The 22,078-nt window shown below is 39.0% G+C and overlaps 2 protein-coding genes across 11 annotated transcripts; one reads left to right on the forward strand and one right to left on the reverse strand.

Moving 5' to 3' along the window:
• Nucleotides 1-52: 52 nt before the first annotated feature.
• gpsm2 (G protein signaling modulator 2) lies at nucleotides 53-9,586 on the reverse strand. 2 transcript variants are annotated; one of them, XM_067474069.1, is made up of 16 exons: nucleotides 9,379-9,586; nucleotides 8,461-8,499; nucleotides 6,418-6,745; nucleotides 3,980-4,201; nucleotides 3,763-3,898; nucleotides 3,508-3,647; nucleotides 3,276-3,399; nucleotides 3,077-3,192; nucleotides 2,394-2,549; nucleotides 2,204-2,312; nucleotides 1,969-2,098; nucleotides 1,799-1,875; nucleotides 1,479-1,667; nucleotides 1,229-1,388; nucleotides 935-1,125; nucleotides 53-832 (listed from the first exon to the last, which is right to left on the reverse strand). In XM_067474069.1, the coding sequence occupies exons 3-16, from the start codon at nucleotides 6,480-6,482 to the stop codon at nucleotides 662-664; spliced, it is 1,986 nt and encodes a 661-aa protein (XP_067330170.1). In that variant the 5' UTR covers nucleotides 6,483-6,745; nucleotides 8,461-8,499; nucleotides 9,379-9,586; the 3' UTR covers nucleotides 53-661. The 2 variants fall into 2 exon arrangements, with proteins under 2 accessions (XP_067330170.1, XP_067330171.1); XM_067474070.1 differs by lacking the exon at nucleotides 6,418-6,745.
• A 156-nt stretch (nucleotides 9,587-9,742) lies between these two features.
• On the forward strand, nucleotides 9,743-21,472 carry LOC137098154 (microtubule organization protein AKNA-like). Of its 9 annotated transcripts, none has more exons than XM_067474059.1 (22): nucleotides 9,743-10,149; nucleotides 10,831-11,046; nucleotides 11,387-12,603; nucleotides 12,765-12,839; nucleotides 12,952-13,087; nucleotides 13,535-13,632; nucleotides 13,730-13,789; nucleotides 14,111-14,244; nucleotides 14,344-14,536; nucleotides 15,368-15,540; nucleotides 15,959-16,129; nucleotides 16,383-16,536; nucleotides 16,623-16,708; nucleotides 16,790-16,998; nucleotides 17,096-17,210; nucleotides 17,326-17,508; nucleotides 17,699-17,805; nucleotides 17,982-18,062; nucleotides 18,183-18,275; nucleotides 18,470-18,584; nucleotides 18,681-18,849; nucleotides 19,007-21,472. In XM_067474059.1, exons 2-22 carry the CDS (start codon nucleotides 10,842-10,844, stop codon nucleotides 19,190-19,192), a joined length of 3,960 nt encoding a protein of 1,319 aa, XP_067330160.1. In that variant the 5' UTR covers nucleotides 9,743-10,149; nucleotides 10,831-10,841; the 3' UTR covers nucleotides 19,193-21,472. The 9 variants fall into 9 exon arrangements, with proteins under 9 accessions (XP_067330160.1, XP_067330158.1, XP_067330155.1 ...); XM_067474057.1 differs by having other exon boundaries at nucleotides 16,386-16,536; nucleotides 17,913-18,062; XM_067474054.1 differs by having other exon boundaries at nucleotides 10,785-11,046; nucleotides 17,913-18,062; nucleotides 19,007-21,471.
• Nucleotides 21,473-22,078: the final 606 nt, after the last annotated feature.

Below are 22,078 nucleotides of genomic sequence, written 5' to 3' on the forward strand. Positions count from 1 at the left end.
TTGGTTGAACTTAAGAGTTAATATTGAACAATTTTAAAAAGACAAAATAAGATTCTTACATAAATGAGGTTTTATTATTCCTCTGATTTCACTCTAATTATAAGTACAAAAGAGCATAGGGGCTGTACATGAGTTAATGCCATTCTTTTATCAAAGTGTTTAAAATTACTCAATAATTTCCTTACTAACAACTGGTAATTCTTAAACCAAATGCTCACATTTAAAGAAAATGCATGGAAAGAGTGCTGTACTTCTAAAACCACTGTAAGCAAACACAATACTCCATCATGATGGGAGGGCAGTTAATATTTACAATAAATACAAAACAGAACTAGTTGTGTATCGACAAATACAAAAGCTGAAATTAAATTTCAGAACAGAATCACGACAAAGATTAAAAAATAAAAAACAAAACATTTGTCCCTGACACTACTGAGAGGTTGTTGGTGCTGTGCAAGTTGTGCGAAACAAAGTTTTAGTTAATTTGAGATTTTTTGATTACTATATACAACGATAACAGTGCTTTGTTTTGCCCACAGAAATGGGCTTTTCTTCTCAGTGACATCTGTATCACCCCAATCCAACACAGAGCTGTTCACGACTCAGATTTGCGGGGAGGGGGAAACCTGTCGGTCCCTGTAACCTGTCTTTCGTGCTTAATTCAGTTGGAGCTTGCTGTAGTGTTTGCTGCAGAAGGGAGGGTGACACGTTGCTCATCCATTCGTTTTGCCTGAGAGCGCATGATGAGGCTGAAAAAGTCCTCATCTGGTACAGTGGGTCCACGGACTGGCGGAGGGGGAGGAGCACAGCGCTGATCATCCAGACGCGACCCCTAGAAAGAACAATGAAAGTGCATTATCATTTCTTTTGTATAAAAATTATACCTATAGTTGAGCAGGCCTTCAGTTATCCTTTTCTTCAAACATACAGGTACCTGGCACTTGACAAGCATATCAAAGAAGTCGTCATCAGGCTCAGAATTGTCTGCATTGGCCATCAGATGGCTGAGCACAGCCTGATTGCTGTTTTGATTGAGCCTGAGGCCAGGCAGGCTTCCCCCTGCTGCTGACGACTCCACAATTCGCCGACCGTGTATGGCCGAGACATTGGCAGACTCTGAAACAGCTGTAGAGTCAAAGAAGTTTAAATAAGTGTCAGAAGAGATAAATGAGAGTTTTACTCAAGGCATTTAACGCCTCTTGAGTATGAATGTACAGTATAGACTCACATTTCCTGATTGCTCTAGGAGGTGAATTTGGGCCACTGTTAAGTGAAAACCTGCTTCCCTTATCTTGGATTGAACACCGCTGGTCGTCCATACGGTTGCTCTGAAAACGGCTGAGCAGGTCAAAGAACCCCTCATCCCCAAGCATATCAGGACTCAGTCGCTGATAAAGAAAAAGAAAATATAAAAAAATGCCAAACAGAATAAAGCAAGTGTGTGTGGTTATCACTTGTATGCACTCTGTGCTGCAAACCTTCTGAGGTCCCTGTGAAGGGGTCTGGCTAGTGTCCAGGGTGTTGCTGGTGTCCTGGAGGACCTTGCTGGAGCCACCATTCTTGTACTTCTTCCCACGCAGACGGTTGACAAAGAACAGCTTGGAAGAGCTCTTAGCTAAGGAGGGTTTAGACGGTTTGCTCATGATGTCACTGTTCCACTTCTGACCCTTTGGTACAAATGAAGAAATTGGTTACAAAAATGTAGAAAGGAAAGAAGGTAAATAGAAGAGAAACACAAAGCTAGGGACATGATGTGTTAGTGGACAGTGAACTCCATGTGCATGAGAGCAGCTTTTACATTCATCTTATCTGGTGTGAGTTTCATCAGCTCCAGGTTCTCCATGCTGTGTCTTCTGCTCATCCTGGGCCTTGCTCCTAAAGCACATAGCCACTGTTAGCAGCAGTTAAACAAGCAAGTCCTAAACATAAAAACTGAAGGTTTAGGGTGTTTGTGTTTTTTTATTTTACCATGCAGGTTATAGTCTATATCCTTATTTTCTGACAAGGTGGAGTTGTTTGTGCTGTAGCTCAGACCTAGAACCATCTGGAGATCAGACACATTCATACGAGCTGTAAGCTCCCCACTCCTGTCTCCAGTCTAGAAATAAATAAATAAATAAAATGTGGGAGTCCTAATGTTAGTGTTACCATGATCCCTCACATTTTCACCTGTTTTTTAAAATTCAAAACGTCATTCCTGTACCTCTTTGCAGATCTCCAGGTGCTTCTCAGCAAAGTGCATGGCCTGGTCATGGTTGCCCAATGCAGTGTGAGCATTTCCCAGACTCCAGCATGCACGGCCTTCCCCAATCCTACAGCAAAAAACATTTAAATCCATGTACAGAGCTTACTTAAAATATAGGAAGAAATTCTTGTTGCTAATGTGTGTGTACCTGTCATTGAGGTCCTGGGCTATGATAAGATGTTTTAGATGGTAGTCTATAGCTCTTTCATAGTCCTGGAGAAGTGTGTAGGTGTTTCCCAGACTATAGCAGGCCTGAGCCTCCACAGCTCGATCTTTCAACTGTCTTGCCAGCTGCAGTGTCTTCCTAACAAACACAGACAAGCTGGGTCAACACACCGCAAAGTGGCTTCAATCACATAGAATCAAATACATATATTACGTCATGCACGAGGGAAGGTTCCCTCTTTTTTAGATATTGAGATTATTTTTGCAGTTGTTACAGTGCATTTCTAAAGCTAATTCTATGCTCGGCTGTGGAACATTCTTCACCGCGGTCTTTCACCACACCCAACAATTAATGCCTTGGTGAATGATGTCAATATGTACAAAACAAAGACAAATTATGAAATGGGAGTGTTTGCTCTGTTAACCCCCTCAACTCTGCTAGTTTCGTATAAACAAATTTAAATATACATTAAACAACCTATATCTGCTAGGATTAGTCATAAGTGACCTTTATTAACCTTTATTAACAAAAAAAAAAAAAAAAATGGACTTCATGGATCACAACGAAGCCTATCCAGTATACTGTGTTACACTTACTGCATGCGCCAAGGTTCTACATGTTTTTATAAAGATAATTATTTATGAGGAGTGTGGTCTGTGGCTTACTTGTAATGCTCAGCTGCAACTTCAAATTCCCCCAAAAATATGTAGGCATTCCCCAGGTTGCAGTAAGCCCGTCTTTCTGCTGAGCGGTCACCAAACTCTTTGGCTATAAGCAAGCGCTGAAATAGACACATCTTTTATTTTATTTATCTTCCTATTGTCACTGTAGATATATTTGTAATAGAGTTTGTTTCTCTCATACCTGTTCATGCGATGCTACAGCTTTGCGAAAGTTTCCCAACAAGTACTGTGTGTTGCCCAGGTTGCCGTAAGTTCGACCCTGGGCAGCCCGATCTCCAAGGTCCTTCACTATTGCTAAGTTTGCCCTAAAATCAACATAAAAACCAAATTAAATAGCTACATATGTTCTAGCTATTATAGCAGCACAGCATTGTATTGCTATTATATACTGTGTAACAAGCGGAGTCACTTACTCGTAGTACTCAGCTGCCTTCCTCAATGCTGTCATGACTTCTTCTGGGAAATCTCCAGGTTCTGCTCCGCTCCAGCAGATACTTTTGCCTTTGGCATGATACACGTTCCCAAAGTTATACAGAGCTCGAGCCTGACCCACCTAAAACAAATCCAGGAAGAGCTGGTCATTGCTAAAATCTTACGAATCCTTTGGTACCCGACTAGATATTTCACTATATAAATCATTTATGTACGTGAATATATTCCTTCCTCACCTTGTCATTAATGTCGATCGTAATTTCCAAATGCCTCTGACAGCAAACCACAGCTTCATCAAACCGCCCCAGTACCTTTAGTGTGTTGCCAAGGTTTCCACTGGCTTTGGCTTCTCCAAGCAAGTCTCCAATTGTCCTATAAAAGACACATTATGTTTACAGTAAAAACTAATAATTTACTAGCTGAATTAGGGAGGCACTGTACTGTATGTGTAACCTGGTCAAGGTCAGGTCATGTCGGTGAAACTCCAGGCCCTTGGCGTAGTCATGGAGGTGGAAGTAGGCATTGCCTAGCTGGCTGTAGATGGCACTGAGCACCTGCAGGTCCTCTGTGCCCACCTGGATGGCAGCTTCAAAAAAGGAGACGCCTGCTCTGTAATCACCCACTTTACAGAGTCTCTCACCCTCCAACGCCAGCTCCAGACAGGAAACCTCCATCCTACAGCAGACAGAAGCAGAGTCAATCTATCGGGTCACTAAAAACATGCAGTCTGAACTGGCTGAGCTTCATGGAAAAAAACCCCCAAAGCAGAATAAATGGGAAGTCTGAAGAAGCAGTGAAAAACAAAACTTCTCTGGCTGTGACCTACAGCCAACTGACCAGTGAATGTTTATCTACTTCCTTCCCCCTCAAAGAACAATAGCTCAAGCTTGGGTAAGTTTATTATAGTGGATCTCACATCCTTTTGACATGCCTCCGAAAGTAAAGTGTTTCTTCTGCAAAGAGGAGGTAATAATTTCACAATGTTCATTATTTCACTGCGTGCTAGTATTGCTACATTTAGAAAAAGTTATAGATAATATATATACACAGCATAATAGTTATATATTATTTTTGGGATATTTGAAATAAAAGTCAAGCAAATGGATGGCTTTCTGTAGTGTATGAATTCAATAAAAACAGTATATTACATATTTATATATAGGACAAAAAAAATATATATATATAACAGTATATATTTTTAACATTCTGAAGTGGGTCCTATAAAATAATGAAACAAAGCTTTATGGAGTCGCACATGAAGGTTTAAGGCAACAAGAAAGTAGTGTCACACAAAGGCCAGTGGCTTATCTGCAGATGGATTATCTTTAGATTAGGTGGCACATTTGTGCAAAGCAAAAAATGTAAACTTTTGTTTTTCAGGAAACACTATTGTTGTTGTTTTCAGAAAAACTCTATTCGGCCAGTTTGTTCTAAGCTTTGTCCCTACTACACTGTATATCTGCTCAGTGGTTTTATCTGAAAGCTTTCCAAAATGTGCCAGAAACAGCAATTAACAGAATTTAAAAAACAAAACAGTCTAGTCTTGATCCCTTATATGATGTAACAGCTTGCATAGTATATTATGTGCTATTAAAGTGACATAAAAACTCAACAGAAAGTAGCTTATTTTTAATCATACAACCAGGCTATTATTTGTGAACAAAGGCAAACATGGTGCCTTGAATACTCAATAAATCTAATCAGCTTCTTAGGCCCCACATTCCAAGAGTCTACGTTTTGTGTACTACCAGGTTAACGACATATTATACCACGTTGTGGCTGTGGCAAACACTAAGCATACCTGCTGGTTTTACTGGTCTTACAACAACAACAACAAGAGCACATGGAGCATCTGAAAGGCATCTACAGAGGTTCCCACTAGAAAAATGTCCAGGCTGCAGCTGCTTGTTTCTCTGAAGCATGGAGAGATCAACTGAATGTAACCTAGTAGACTAAATGAAAAAAATAATGAGGAAAATCTTGTTTGTTGCTCATTTGAGTAAAAAAAGAAAAGCAGTCTGTGACATCAAAACCACTGGTCTTCTGACATCACAGAAAAAGTTTAGCATCATACACTTTCAAAGAGACGTATGTGATAGCGGTCACAATATTAACTTCCAATGCATGGCAGAAAGGCAAATACTCCATCAGCATTTTCTCAGCTAATCTGCTTGTCTTTCTGTCAAGCTCTCTCTTCTGACCTGGTCACCTGAGATTACAGCTGTAGACTGTGCACTCGGCAGATTAAAGCACTGGTGACTGCTAAGTAGCTTTATCAGGCGCGTCAGACACAACCAGGATCTGTAGTGTAGTATATTAAGTCAATTAAATGTGGGCAGTCCTGACAGTAGTATCCATTAAAAAAATATAGACATCCATCTACTATGCAGATGCCAACCCTATCCAAATAAGCTCGACACACGTGTGATGAAAAACAAAACCGGCAGTGATCAATTTTTTAAGACTCCTTAAATATTAAAGCAAGCGGGAGTAGGTCTTACTGTGTTTGGCAGGTCACACCTGCTACCAGAACCCCCTACATGGGTATGTAGGGACAGCTGGTGGATGCTTTTATTTTAGCAAAAACAAAGTCACAAAAACCATGGTGAGATATTCCCACTTTATAATTTCAATTAGCTCTCAATTTGAACAAATAAGTCTCAATTTTAAAAAGTAAATACAGAATTAGCCACCTGACACTGACACATTTTGTGTAAGAAGAATTACAATGTTTACATATATATACAAGATTTAATTTTGTCTTAACCAACAACAAATAATTTCATTAACAGTCCAAAACTGATAAGGTATGAAAAGATAAAAAGCTACAACACAGAGCCACATTTTCTTCTTTAATACCATACTTTTATTGAGACCAGGGACATTCCTACCTGTAGCGGACATGGAAGGACTGGTCCTCAGCTCGCGTGCTAACCAATGAGCCACTGGTATCCATTGAAGTACATAATATGAGGGAAAATCCCAGTTTCGTTCCCAAAAAAATGGTTGCGTTTAAAACAATAGCCAGTGAGAGAGGGGAAAAAAAAAAAAGCTTTGGTTAAAGAGGGCCACCCAGTGAGGTGAAGTATGTTATTGTCCCAGCGCTGATTGTTGACAGGTAAAGGTAACCTCATGAAGAGTCCAGAGTCAGACCACACAGTTGCGTTCATACACTGTTTGTTGTGCGTTACTGCCCCTCAATCTCTCATCAGTGGCCCTCTGTGAAAAGAACACAGGATGCTGTATGTGAAGCCTTATTCTGGCCACACGATGCCATGGCAACCCCAACTAAACAGCAGCACACACAAGACAGGCAGGGAACAAGAGAGCGAGGCGGGGATGGGTGGATGGGATGAACCCACGAAAGCTGCAAATCTAAGACGCTGACTCAGTTGCTCCTGGCTTGGAGATGTACGTATGTGCTTTAGAGCTGATACAAGGTGAGAAAGCTCTGGACACTTTAGGAGGTAAAAGCCATGCAAGCAGAGGGTTGCATGATTTGTCAAGAAAAATGTACCTATTATACAAGACAAGCATTGAAACAGACCAGAAACCATTTGCAGAGGAAAAAGGTTCAAACACATGTGCATATGACTTCCACCAAAGGAAAGGACATTGAGCAAGCCACATGGATAAGGTAGACTGCACCAAGTAAAGAAGGGAGCCAACCATTACCTAATTTCCCCATGAGGTCATACTAGCTACACCCATAGTCTCCCCCCCCCCCAAGTTCAAACCATCCACCCCAAACCCACTGCACACACAAAATGGTGAATTGACCAGATTAGTTGCAAAGTTCTTTAAATTCTGGTGCGTTCAATTACAGCTAAAAGAAAACTGAGATAAGGGTAACACGCTGTTTCCCTTAGACACATTAGTTTATGTATACAGTGTCTTGGTAGTTAAACTATTTATTAATTGATATTACTTAAAAAGCAGTTTATTGTGAATTTGAATATCCAGGCAGAGTGTTGCCTACAATGAGTAGACTTGCTGAACTACGCCTTGTTATTTTTGACAAGTGCTAGCTCAGCATTGAGATCATACTGCAAGATGAGCATAAATCATGAAAACAAATGACAACAACAAAAAGCACAAACGATCTGAATTGTTTTGACAAGAGGCGACATCTCTACCATGCCTTGTTTATGTCGGTTTCACTTTTAATTGAAAAGTGATACAATTCTCTTACAACCCAACATATATATATATATATATATATATATATATATAACACTAAACTTAGAATCATGGGGACATTCAGCAGTTTATCACAAACTACAAAATACAGATGTGGCTTGTTTGTGCAAATAAATTAGTATGAGAATATAATAGTAACTTTTGCTTTCAAAGACAGGCTCTGGCAACTAATACATGTTAAATAGTTGTGTTCAAACGTGAACAAAACATGAAAAAAACTGTACAATAATCAAATTGTGTTTGTTCCCAGCCTCCCTGCTATGTGAATGGACAGCCTATGCAGTTTATGTTCCAGCATATTATTATAATCACCAATTGATGCATGCCAGTGTTTGTGCAGGCTTTTCCACCATTGTATGCCAATTGGGAGTGTTTCCATCAGAGCTGCCCTACTCATAAATCCACAGTGCGCATGAACATGAACCTGAGGGAGAAGTGGTGCGTGGCTAAAGATGCATCAGGAAAAAAAAAACTTGTTTCTTAATGACAGCTCGACAGGAGGCAGTGAGTCACTAGCTTTTTTGAGTCACAAACAGTGCGTGATTTCATCGGCTTGAACATGCAGCCGCTTACAGCCGATTGATGCACCAAGATGACTACTGCCTCTGACTCCAAAATCTAAATATGGAAAATACAAATATGGAAACCACACAGCAGTATACCATGAGCCAGCAAAATCCCACAGCAAAACAACAACAAAAAAGATACAACCAAATAAGTACTGGGATACTGACCGATAATTCTTCCACACAGGAACAGGAAATCTGGGAAGGCTGCAAAGAAAAATAATCTAAAGATTAATAACTTGACATTTACATTTACTTTGTGTATCAATATACTGTGAGAGTTTAGTTTTTGCCATACATGTTTATGAATAGTGTTATACAGAAAACATATCTGTAACATTAAACATCTATAACATTGAACTTACACTAAATTCTAGGATAATTATATAGAATGGTTAGACTAAATATTATGAGCTCCTTCAAATATAAGGAAGCATGAAGTATTCATTTCAGGCCTATTAGGCAGCTAATGCTGCCTAATACTATTATGTTAGGCAGCATTCATTTTTATCACGTGCGAGCTTACAACGGAGTGTAACGAAATATAAATTACATTTGCAGCACATCATAGGTGCGAGAGAATGTGTAAACATTGAACATGAAAATGGCTTAAATCATGTAAGACAATATATTACATTATTGTTATAAATGTTTGACATCATTAGTAAAGACGTACCGAAACTCCTATGTATAGACTATAGTTTTTTAAATTGTACAATGGGGTTGATACATACAATTTATATCGGCATAAACAAATAGCAAAACCACTATTTAATTAATCAGTAGCTGTTAATGTAACTTAACGCTAATGAATAAATGAATCTCTACTAATGGACAGTATCAACTCCATACATTCATACAGATTTTGCCCCTCAGTGAGGGACCCCTAACTAAAGAATGAAATGTAAATACAAGACCTTCTTACTGAGCACTACTGTCAGAGGTTTGCTGGAGAAAGAAGTAAGTTACCATTAAGACCAGATTGAAAAGACAATTGCGACCAGTGAGTCCATCCCTCCCTGCATAACGTTAGTGTCACATCCAGCTAAAGATTAGCTTAGTTAGCATTTTAGCTGCCAAACTTACCTTAGACGATCCAGTTCGAACAATGGTGACTTCTTTGCTTCTTTTCTTTACTTTCTCATAACAATAAAAAAATGGCGCAGCTTAAAAAAAATCATCTGCACATCACAGACAAAGCATAATTGTATCCGTTTATAAAACTACATTGCCATTTAACTTTTAGAAAACTTCAGTTTAACCTCGCTCAGAAAGAAGAAAAATTTTGCGGCTGTAGTGGGGTATGTGTTTTTGCCAACCAGCCAACCAGAGGGCGAGATTCAAAGATAGCCACGCCCCGAATAGCAGTCATTGGACCAACAGATTTGAATAGAAAATAATGACGTTTTAAAATACTTTAGCTGTCACCCTCTTGAAAATATTTATATATATTGACAGATAGATAGATAGATAGATAGATAGATAGATAGATAGATAGATAGATAGATAGATGCAGCTCGCTTAATAGATCAATAGTACTATGCGTTTTATGTTAAGTGTCAATAACTATTTACTCACTAACGTTACTTAATTTCTTCACTGGGCTTTTGGTGGAGGTTTCCCAACTGTTACCTAGCACCCAGACCCGCCTGTGCGCGACCATTCCCGCTCCAGACGTTCAGCGCTGCCTTGTATATTATTAATGATGCTAGAGAAACTAAACCTCGCCGAGAAACCACATGTCAAGAAAGAAAGGCACATAAATACTGTACCTAGCTGCAAAACGATGTCAAGCGCAAGAGCTTCGCTGTGGATCGGTACAGCTTCAAACTGCTGAGGAGAAGAGTCCTGATCGGGGTGAGTTTCCACCAACACACAGTTTACAATATTAACTTTACTCTAAACATTGAATTTCTGTACAGAAAAAGTTAATAAGTTGCATGTGTAAAGCTTGCAGCGTGGCAGCTTATATTACTTTCTTGTATTCTTGTAATGCCAGAGAGCTTTTACTATAGTCTCACAGTTTTAGCAGGACGTAATATTTGGGTGCAATAAGTAACTAGTTGTATTTATATACTACACCTAAATAAAAGTTTGATGTACGTAAACTTTTCTTGACAATTTCCATTTTTCGCTGCTTCATACTTCTTTTGAAGGGTGTACTTCTTTACTTAATTAAGTTTACTTGAAAGATATAGTTACATATAACTGTACACATTATGATTATACATGCATACATGCATAACAAAACTCCTTCATACAAATCAGTTGGTACTCCAGTAGTATAATTTTTCAATAGTTCCACAAACCGATCAAGGGATAAGTACTTATTTTCTTTTTGATAGATAGACAATGCTTTAAGAACACACAGTATATTGACTGTTGACTAATTAATTGTTTAGTACATTTTGATCCAGTGTTGTCAGCTCATAAGTTGTGTTGCTAATTGATGAACAGGTGTTAAAATCAGCCTTCCTTCTCCACTGTCTCAGCACAGGTAAAGACAGGTTGAATGTCCACTTGCATTTTCTCCTACAGAGAAGGTGTCTATGGAGGGAAATCCTGAAGATTCAGATGAGGATGTTCTGGGAGAGCACAAGGCCACTGTGCTGTGGGAGAAGTGCATCCAGCAAAGCATCTTTGTTGACCTAAGTGAGGATGAAAGTCTCCACTTCAGTGATTTGGAGAATTCTTTAGCTTTACATCTCTCCCAGACAGAGTCTGCTTCCTCAGATGCTAGCATCCATCTCAGTGGTAAGTCATGGATTAACCACAACCAATCTGCATTTGTCTTTTGACAAATGCACATTTAAATTCAGTGACTGTACTGAGAAGTATATCACACTGTTTATGTTATAAAGCATGTAGCAAAGTTCTTTCTCCATAAAAAGCTACAGAGTTGCTAACAGATCTATAACAGGACCGTTATAAATGATTGAAATTTTAAATAGACAAAGTAAAAGCCTTTGTTGGCAGATCTAAGGTGTCAGCACTGACTGAAGTCTTTAAAAATCCCTTGAAAAAGTAAGACTAAAATAAATCTACGAGACCCTCTAATAAAGCATCTGTGTTTATTGTTGGTGTTAATTTCCAGGAAGTGCGGAGCTGTCAGACTTGGATGATACTTCCTCAGAATCTAGTATTATTCACAGCCAGAGTGAGAGGGTGGTAGAAAACAAAAAAAAGTGCAGCATACTGCATATGTCTGTTCATAGACCAAACACAATGCTGGATGAGCTGCCCGTAAACCTAAGGGTTGAGGACCCTGGGGAAAATACAAGTGATGAGGATCAGGAGGATCTACCTTTTGATAGTGACTTTGGAAGCCCCTACTTCAACCAAACAGGAAGGTCTGAGGTCAGCATGAGCTCTGATGGAAAGGAAACTGTTCAGGCAAGCCCGGACCTTCCTGGTCTGCTAGAATTGACTACAACAAATGGAGATGATATCTTTGAATGTTCGGTTTCTGTTGAACATAATTCTGAGAATAAAGTCAATTTGTGGAAAGAGCCATCAGCAAGCACCAAACACTGCAATTCTTGTGATGTTTCCAAGCCAGGTGAAATTGCTCCATCATGTCGTGCTCCTGTAGACATTAACCAGTTGTTGCTGCTACATTTCTCTCAGGAGGAGTTACTGCAATCAGGTAGGCTGATTGAGGCAGAGACCCTGCCAGAGGTTTCTCTGCTGGAGAGCCTGGATGACTCATTATTTAGCTTGGGTCCAACACAAAACAGCACAGCAATTGAAAATAACCACTTAGAGAGCCCTGCTTTTCATACTGAGATTATTCAGAGTATCTGCTGTGGCACGACTGATGAAAAGACTGATACTGCAGAAATAAAATCAAGTTCAGAGGAAGCAGAAGGGAAAAATAATAATAATACGTCTTCCAATGCCGACAGCCTTTCATCTAAATCTACTAATACAGACTCAAATCAGACCAGTGGGAATGACGGGGCTTTAGATGGTGAGAGGGAGGAAAAGGCTGAAGAAGATGGTCAGGATTCAAGGGTCCCATTTGTGCGCACCAGGTTCTTCAGTGAGATGAAGTATGGCCAAGGTCAAGTTCATTACCCCCTCCCTGACTTTTCCAAGGTTTCCCCCAAGGTTAAAATTCCGAAAGCTCCTAGTGGACCTGCCAGAGATATTTCTACTAGTACCAGCACAATGCACAGAGCCCAGTCTTCTGCAGGTATGTTAGAGGTCATCAGCAGAGTCCTAGAGGATTCGGTCCTGCCATCAGAGAAGCCTTACATCTTCAAAGAAGAAGACAAACTGACTCCTCCAGCACTGGTGCATCACCTGCAGGTAGACATTCTTCAGCAATTAATCCCAACAGCGCACTTGTCCTTTTAAGTACTGTTGCTTAAACTTCCTCAATTCCTAATTAATTTGAAATATATTCCAATGCTTTAAAATGTGACTGCTTAGACATAGGACTAACATATAACCTGTTTCTTATTTTGCAGGCTGAATATGACAAATTATTAACCAAATATGCTGAGGCAGAGAACCTTATTGATCAAATGAGATTGGGAACCAATGTAAGTTGTTTATGTTTTGACTGATCTAAACCACGCAGTTTTATGAAAAAATATCATTAGCTAAAATTTATATTCTCAATGCAAGTTACAGATTTATTTTTCTCTGTGACAGAATCAGCTCACTTCAGAAGTGAAGCTTTATTCAGATGCTGAATACAATCAGCTTCAGCTGACTGATGATTATCATCAAAGGAACTTGCTTGAGGGAAGCCATCTTGGATCCTTGGCTTCTCACCTTCACCCATCAGGTAGATCTATGTGTGTGACATCTGATATTATGACAGGTCATGCAGTGAATTGCAACCAGTTTCCATAGAGACAATGGGGGTCCAATGACACTATTCTAGTTACACTAACATTTGTAACGGGCTTTTAAAGCATCTGTATTGCACTTAAAGTGCAACACAATCAGTGTAAACAATTTAGTCTAACCATGCTACAATTTCTTACTTTTGAGTTCTTTATCATATTTTGAAATCTCAATATCATTACTAACTATGTATATCATGTTTAATGTTTAATTATCCATGAAATAAAAAATAGGGAATTCTTCACATGATTATACACATGAAAAACCAGAATATTATGTAAGCAAATATCAGGTACACTAATGAGGTCACGGACATGTTACTAATATTATGCAGGCCTAGATTCTGTGTGTATCACTCCCATCTTTTTATTTTTATTTTTTTTAGAAAACACAGCTCCCCCTACTCGGCCTGAAGAGGATCCCAGTGATGGGGAAAGAATGACTGCTGAGCTGAGAGATGTCATCAGCCAGTTCATGCAGAGTGTAAATATAAACATTTGCCAGGATATTACCTGAGAACCATTCACAAAAAACATTTAAATTGACATCATCTTTTTTTTTCACACTTTCTGCTACTCAGGTGAAAGAATTCAAACTGAGGATAAGCAACGTGTTGGTAAGCACAGCAGAACAGCAAATGGTAAGAACTGTGTATATTCTATATGTAGTAGCCTTTGCAGTTACGGAGAGTAGAAAAGATACTCAAACTCTCACTCATCAGTGTCTCATCAGAGTGTCTCTCTTTTTTGTTTGTCAAAAATAAAACTGACCATAATTCAATGTGGCAGCACAGTGGTGCACTGGTTAGGGTCCCATTTTGAATCCAAGAGTTTGCATGGGTTTCTGCCTACAATCTAAAGATGTGTAGTTATGTTAAGTAGTAACACTAAATTGCCTCTACAGGATCTCTCACTTTAATAGAAATGTGATTCTTTTTTATCCTCTGCATATCCTTTGTCAGATGTTTAAGAGCATGATGGAGGCTCAAGACCAGCTGGAGAGGAACTACATCAGTAAGAAGGAAGAGCACAGAGCCTTGGAGATGCAGAACTACATTGGGCTCTCCAGGAACACTGGCACCTTTGACCCAGACAGGTTAAAGAGAATTCACTATGTGGAAATACATCAGTCATGTTAATTCATCTATTTGTGCATCTGTACTGTATCCATGTGTGTTTTTGTTAACACGTGTAGGCTGGTGGAGGGTGACATTTTCAGAATAGGGATGCTCCTAGAGGATATAAAGGAGGTAATAGATAAAAATGTGTATGAGCAGATTTCTCCACCCCACTCATCATCCACTCCCATGCCCTCGAAGGACCAGCAGCATGTGAATCCCCATCCTCTCTGCATGGCCACACCCTCACCTACACAATCATTGTATGAGGTACTCACAGACACACCTACTACCTCCCCAACACAATGTACGTAATTCTATCAGAAATAATTTAAGTAGTTGTGTATTGTATTTCCTTACATTACGACTATGGAGCAACGAAGGTCACACTGTGGCATACATGGCATTAAAAAGAAAAACAAAGTCAAAAGAGCAAAGAAAGGACAGATCTGTGCTCGGGGGGCAAGTCCTTAGAGTTTGATGAGCCACAGTATTGTAATGGCCTAGTCAACTATTTCCTGGAACCCTTCCACTTCTTCTCTGCCATTCACCTGTTGGCCATGGAGCACCTCTTTTATGACCCTTTGCACATCCTTTTCTTTCTTGCAAACTTAACTTTAGGAGAAACTAGACAGTGATTTTTGTTTTCTATTCTATTCGCTACCTATTGACACAAAATATAATACATTAAAATAAAAATGTGCACAAATTGTACAGTTTGCAGTTTAAGATTATACATTTACATTTGGCGACATGGCGCTGAATGGAGCTATGTCCATTGGCTGTTCAATTTGCTTTGGTCCACACTGACAATTGTTGGATCAATAAAATTCAATAAATAAAATACATTTTTGATAATCATGTTACCCCAGACTGAATTAGTATCACTAGCAAGTTAGACATTTCACCAAAAGGCTCTAATGAATCACTTGGATGACATTTTTGGCCCAGAGTGAAGTGCTCTGACAACTATTAGATAAACTGTCATATAGTATGGTGCAGCTATTTATGTCCCAGACAGGATGAGTTGTGGTAACTTTGCTGTGTGTGTGAGTGAAATTACACTAACCGCAAATTATCTGACTGGGTTTCATGTTTCAGGAGCCAGGTGCAGTGTATTCTACTGTGAGTTATAAGGTGGAGACACAAAGGGAGGAAGTAAAAGTGGAGGATACCAGTAAGGTTCATGGAGATAGTGGATGGGTGCAAAGCAACAGGCTCATAACAACTGACTCTTTTCAGAAAAATACTGGATGTAACAGCTTCCCTTTATGGTACTTATCATTTTACTTCAGAAATTTTGTTTTTTTTTAAATAAATGAAATCAGTATTTAGGAGTTTCATTTTCAAGAAAATATTATTGCATGATTGTGATCTGTATTGTGTTTTGGATTTACAGATAGATCAACTGACTCTAAAACAATGCTAGCTGTGAATGGACTCATCCTAAGAATAGTTATGTTGGCTAGGATGCATAAATATAATACACCACAGTTTTGCATGTTCCGTTGCCACCATTGTGTGCAGCATCTGAGGTTTGGAATGGTGGTTGTGTGTGTGTTACATTCTCAGCCTTCCTGTTGGAAGATCATGTTTCAGGTACCGTGTTGGTGTTAGGTTCCACCATGCAGAAGAAACAGAGCGTTTGGGTCTGCTGCATGACAGCGGGTTTTCTTTTCTGTCTTGTTTCAGGAGCCCAGAGAGATCTCAGGAAGATCGAAAGATCCACACAAATGAGAATGAGGAGAGAATTGAAGTGGAAAGGAACTCTGTCTTGTCAGATGAGACAGATCACTGTAATATCCTCTTTCACCTGAATGGATTCACCGCTTCCTCAAGACATAAGGAGTGCACACCTCAAAGGTCAGTGTTGTGATAAGTCTACTGCCCGTGTTAGGGTGATTTGACACTCTTTGACTTGCGTATAGAGGTATGCTCTTAAATACATATAATTTTATTGTCATTGCATAGGAAGCAATCGGAAGCATCTACTGTAATATTGCAATTATTATACAATGTTTTTATGTCATAATGCCCAATACTACTTTTTTTAAACAAACACCATCCCTTATCACTAATGTTTTCCTGACCTGCAGTATCTTTATTGTTGTTGCAGCAGTTATAGCACCCTGCCTAGTGTCTTAGACGCAGAGGGAAAATGTGATCTGAGTGACTGTGTGAGCCTGGCTGTGGAGGTCTCCCGTTCCTATGATACACCAGCAGACTCAGAAACCCACAGCCCCTTGGAGTCCCCTTTCACCATCTCATCTGTAAGTTAAGAGATTTTCATGGATGAAAATTGCAGAGTTTGTACAATACATTTATTTTACCTGATGCTGTGCTTTTTGTGGTACAGAGAATTGTGAGCACAGAAACTGACAGTGGATTTGGGAGCTCTCTTTTAGCCTCTGGTACTTTTCAAACAAATTTGCTCACAGAAAGGTAAGAATCTACGTAAAGAGTCATAGTCACCATCCATCAGTCACTGGTATCAAAATAACTGAATCTGAATCCGTCCATCAGCAGTGTGCCCTCCAATAGTGATGTTGTAAGCTGTTCAGACAGTGAGGGCTCCTGCTCAAACCTGCAGACGGCCATCCATTCCGCCTCTCAAACCACCCAGCAGTGGACAAGTCCCCACCCATCTGTACAAACCCATTCCTCTGGTGCAACAGTGGCAGTGGAGTGTTGGGTAAAGAACACCACAAAGGAGCCTGTTGTGAGACTGCTGGGTGCGCAAATCCTGCCTGTCAATGAGTTGTCTTTTTAATTTCATCTCATTTAGTCATTACTAAAGTGATGAACTCTTCTCCACTACTGATGAAACAGGATCTGAGTCCAACCTGCCTGCACAGAGTGAATACCACGTATCTGCACCTGTGGTCAGCACCACCATGGATACAATAGAGAGAGACAGCCAGTCGTATTCCTGCTCTTGTAATAGGTCAGTATGAAAATGAGCGGCAAGTGTATGGACAGCAACATTGCAGAAAACTTCAAAAGACTTCTTGCATGTTTCAACAGTGAATCTTTGTCTTTGCGTGTTCAACTGTATTTAGTGAGGCTATCCAGGCCTTGCAGTCAGAGGTGTCCAGGCTCAAGAAGGACCTGGAAGAGGGTTTAGTCCAGCTGCCTCATCTAGCACAGAAGATGGACTATCTCACCTCCAAATACAGACAGGATCGTCAGGGGCGCAGTTCTAAAATCCGACCCCGGACCCACCAAAGAGCAGCCCCTAATAGGTGGGGATCCTGCTGGGCATTCGATCACTGTTGAGTGTCTTTTTAGGCTTTGTTTGGGTGATATTTTATTGTGATGATGTGCAATTACTTGTGTCAACTACAGACAGAAAAAAACAAATAATATCAGATATGAGGACTAAAAGTAGAAAAAGACTTCAGAATTCCAACATGCTTTTACTCTGACCTCTAGTTTGCAGAAGCCATCAACCAGCAGACAAAATTTGAGTAATTTAATTTCTAGTTCGGCAAAAATAGACGATTGGATTTCTTCAGATATGGACCCCACCAAGAGCAAAGGTACTATTAAGCAAATACACTAAAACAACTGACTGATTACATGTGTGTCTATGTCTTTGTTGCCTAAAGTTTCATCTAACATCCATCATGAGTTTGATCATCCCCAGGTACCGACGGTACCGACGGTGGGGACACAACAGGCTCTGAAATCATGCTGCAGTTTCATGTTTCACCAGTAGGGAGCAGGAGAGGCAGTGGTGAACACTGTGGACCTAAATTTCAATATAAAGCCCAGGAGACACTGAAGTCCATGAGAAGTAAGGGCCACAATTATATTTCACAGTACAGTATATTGTGCAATTTTGTTTATGCTCCCATCATGCTATTGTATGTGGGGATATTCTGTCTACCAAAGTTAACATGTTTTACTCCTTCAGATTCAGAGGGTTCAGTCAAAGCCTATCCTTTGTCTAAAGGAGAAGGAGAAAAACAGAAGTCTTCTGACAAGAATACCAAGCAGAGACCTGGAAGTATGCATATTTTTCATCTGATGTTTTATTATTTGGCTATATAAATATGAGCAACAAACAACCAGTTAGGTAACTATTTTAACAGTTTTTCTTGGCAGTTGGTCTGGTGTGCTGATTATAATATTGTATCTTGAAAACAAAAACCAGGGGAGTAAATTTTTGCTATTAGTGTACTCTTGTACTTCTCATGTCAGCAGCACTTATGGAGACTTTTCGCTCCAAAGAGAGCTCTTCTCTCTTGTCCTCTTCCTCTCTTCAGAAACCACTCCTCCAGGTCAATTATGGTTCCTGCAGCAGCCTACCTGCCAGGTAAACTCTGAAAGCTAAGCGATATATATCAGCTGTCTCCCAAATAAAGGTAATAAAATATTGTTCTGTTAAATTTGAACTGATCTTCAAATTCAGCTATAAAGTGATGGAGCTGCCGCTGCAGTCTATGCTCCATCACAGTAAACGGTTCACCCAGTCAGACACAGCACTTCTGCCCAGCAATGTGTACTTCCAGCGGACATTTTCGCCTTTGTCAGTGTCCTCTAAGACTGGCAACAGGACAGGTAGACGCAGAGGAACAAAGGTCAGATGCCTCAGCTTTCTATTTCCGTGTCTGCTTAATAGCTACCTTCTAGAGATTGTTTTATAGACATCTGCTGTTCACCTTCAAATAGAGAAATAGCAATCGTGTGAAATTCTGTATATATTGATGTTCATCTAAACTTTGCTACTTTTTCTAGGTGGAAGACATTAACAAAACTTTGGACCAGGCCATTAAAATGGCCTACAGCATGAAGAGGACCACTGAGCAGATGGCCAGGAGACTGTCAGTTGACCTGGCTAAAGCCCAGCTCTCCATGAAGCTGCACAATATACATCTAATGGGGGCAGGAAACACCACGACCTTGAATAAATTGCAGTGTTGACCAATATAGGTCCCCCTATAATAATTAGGCCTGTGTAGTTTATATCTTTGTTGTACGATAAAGGAATATGTCCAATTTCAAGGATACGTTAAATTTAAATTATTTAAGTTATTGCTTTTGTACGTGTTTTAATATTTAGAAGTGACAGAAAAGCCTGAAATCACCTGAATCATACTAAAAAATAAAACACTGATATAGAATTTTATCTTAAATGCCAGTCATACGTACCTACCCTATAAGGTTTGGAGGATGTTTTTTTTTTTTTTTTTACAAATTAATATCTTGTTGATGGACAACATATTGTTTATATTGTCTTTAGATTTGAATTTAAAACTTTTAACATCTCAGTGTTATTTTGTGTAAATATAACCAAAACAAGTTGCTTCAATCAAATTTCCACCACACTGAGAAAAATGATTTTGTGACATATTAGGCCAATATTAGATGAATATAGTTTAACTGCTCTATTTTACCAGAAAGGAGCTTTTAATAGGGGGTAAATATTAGTTATACTATAAAAGTCCACTCAGCAAATGATGCAACAAAATAGATCTAATTATATCCAGGTTTAATTGGTAACATTGCATTTCTGAAAAGTCTCTCTTTGCTTTCAATTTGAACTTTTGTGTTTAGCTACTTGATGCCACTTCCATAGCTGATGGCCTGTGGGAGCTTGTGACACCGTGTCATCTTACTGAGTTTTTGTTTGTGGCCTTGTTTCTGTGAAAGTCTGTTGCTGAAGGGCTTGGTTCAGTTTTTGTGGTGTTGTTATTGAGAATCTTTCTTGTTCTAAGGTGGTATTGGGAAATCACATGTGTACAAGAAACATTCCTCTGATTGTTTACAGGTGAAGGTGAAGTTCTCAGTGTTCACTAACCTTTAGGCCACCAACAGTTTAGACAAAGTGAGTTTTTGACTTGTGCTGAGGTAAGTGAAAATATCTGAGGAAATAATGTTTGTTTCTAAATCATTATTCAGTATCTGTACTATGAACTAAAAACGTGTTCATCCTATATTGGTAAAATAACAACTTGCTATAAAATCTGTACAAGTTACACTAAACAGGGGAAAATAAATTTAAGACAGGTATTCGGTAAAATAAATTTAGACCAGCTCTCATCAACCTCAGCACCCCTCTACTTACTAAATATGTAATAACTATAATTTGGTTCTAAGTGCATTTAAACTAAAGGTATTTGTTTTCTGTGACTCTGGGTTCTGTGTGAGTTTATATGTTGTACCCTCTTCTCATTTAGTCAGGATTATTTCACTGGGAGTAGTTATCTCTGTTCACGCAAACACCTTGAATCAGGTTCAGTCAAAATGCTGGTCTCTGAGCAGGTCTACAGGAACTGTTTGGGATAAAGGGCCTGGCTTTTGGTTTTGCATTAAAAGAAAATAACCAATTCCTGAAATAACTCAACTTAAATTTTGATTAATAATGAAGGCAGTGATATTTTCTTTTGTGGAAAGTTTTATTTGATTTGCTTCTTTCATTTGTCCATAGCCGATCCTTGAGGATCCTCCCACCCCTCTTCATAATACACACCTGACACAAGCATTTCAATGGGGATTGAAAAAGCTGTTATTGTAACTTTACCATTTAGCTATGTGATTAGCAGTCTAGTCACTCTAACTGGGAATGTTTGTACACTGAAAAAAATAAATCTGAGATGATGTAAATGTAGCATAATTAAATCTGTGTCATTAACAATAAATAATCAATTTTTTTTACATTTATTTAAACACATCTAAGTTAGAAGTTAATCTGCATTTGTTCAGAACACAAGACATTGTGCATTTTTTTCTTAACAAAAGGTTTTTATGTAATCCCTGACAGTCTTGTTAGGTCCACTCACACAACAGGGAATCATCTTGATGATTTTACTCTATTTGAATAAAACTGTCTCCCAACTGCTGATTACCTGGATTGTGTTTGATTAGTGAATCAGAAGCTGAAAGATGCCAATTCACATGGTCTTCGCCCACTTGACCCTCATTGGAGATGGTATCTTCCAGCTTCTGATTCACTGAAAACGCCTGATCCAGGTAATCAGTAGTAGGCAGGGCAGGGGACCTCGACAACCAGTACTGAGAACCCTGCAAAGTTACACTAAGCTCCGTCTTTTTTTGGAGTTGTTTATTTTAAACTGCATTTTCTCAGGTCATGTCACGCTACTCTTTTTTTTTTTAATGCTGGTATTTACTTTATTTCACGTGGTGTGAATTCAGGACCAAGTGAAATTTCAAGAGACTGTGAAGATTGAGGAGTGTATGCACACAATAAAAAGTGCCCTTTACTTCACGTGTTGTGTTGGGGGAAGTTGCATTTCAAAATGCACATTTGATATTTGCGGTATATAAAAAATGCCCAGTCGCTATTCAGAAAATCTGAGTAAATGTAACTTTAAAATGAGACTAGCACATTTAGAAAAACAGTATAGGTCCCAAAATTTGGTAGGTTTCAATTAAAAATATATATTTGAAACAGCACACACAAAATGTTTTCATGTAAAAATTTAAATAGTAAATACAAAGACTACTCTGGCTTGAACTACATAATATTTTGATGTAAAAAGATTTTTTTAAGTAGATCATGCTGGTTATTTATTATCATATTTACATATATGAACGTTACAGTACTTTATTCTACAGTATGACAAAAGTTTACTGTATCATACTATATCAACCTTCAGCAATCCACATAAACCAAACATGTTTTCTGTATACACATAAACCAGCTTGTTTTTATCAGATTGATTTGAATTGGTTCCTACTGGAGCTGTAACATTATCATCAAGTATTCAAGCCCACCCAAAACACAATAACTTAGACTTATGTTTCTTCAGGCGTTGATAAATTGAGAACATAATAACTATTTGCTCA

This window comes from Channa argus, chromosome 14 (genome assembly GCF_033026475.1).
Source record: "Channa argus isolate prfri chromosome 14, Channa argus male v1.0, whole genome shotgun sequence".
In the NCBI taxonomy this organism is placed as follows: Eukaryota; Metazoa; Chordata; class Actinopteri; order Anabantiformes; family Channidae; genus Channa; species Channa argus.

Excerpts from the sequence above, each read along its gene's own strand:
- gpsm2 (XM_067474069.1), bottom strand. The coding sequence starts at position 6,482 with ATGGATACCAGTGGCTCATTGGTTAGCACGCGAGCTGAGGACCAGTCC. Across the intron at positions 2,099-2,203 it reads ACCTGGAGATCTGCAAAGAG|ACTGGAGACAGGAGTGGGGA; the intron begins GTACAGGAATGA and ends ATTTATTTCTAG. Across the intron at positions 833-934 it reads ATATGCTTGTCAAGTGCCAG|GGGTCGCGTCTGGATGATCA; the intron begins GTACCTGTATGT and ends TGTTCTTTCTAG.
- LOC137098154 (XM_067474054.1), top strand. The coding sequence starts at position 10,842 with ATGGAGGGAAATCCTGAAGATTCAGATGAGGATGTTCTGGGAGAGCAC. Across the intron at positions 12,604-12,764 it reads CACTGGTGCATCACCTGCAG|GCTGAATATGACAAATTATT; the intron begins GTAGACATTCTT and ends CTTATTTTGCAG. Across the intron at positions 15,541-15,958 it reads TGTAACAGCTTCCCTTTATG|GAGCCCAGAGAGATCTCAGG; the intron begins GTACTTATCATT and ends GTCTTGTTTCAG.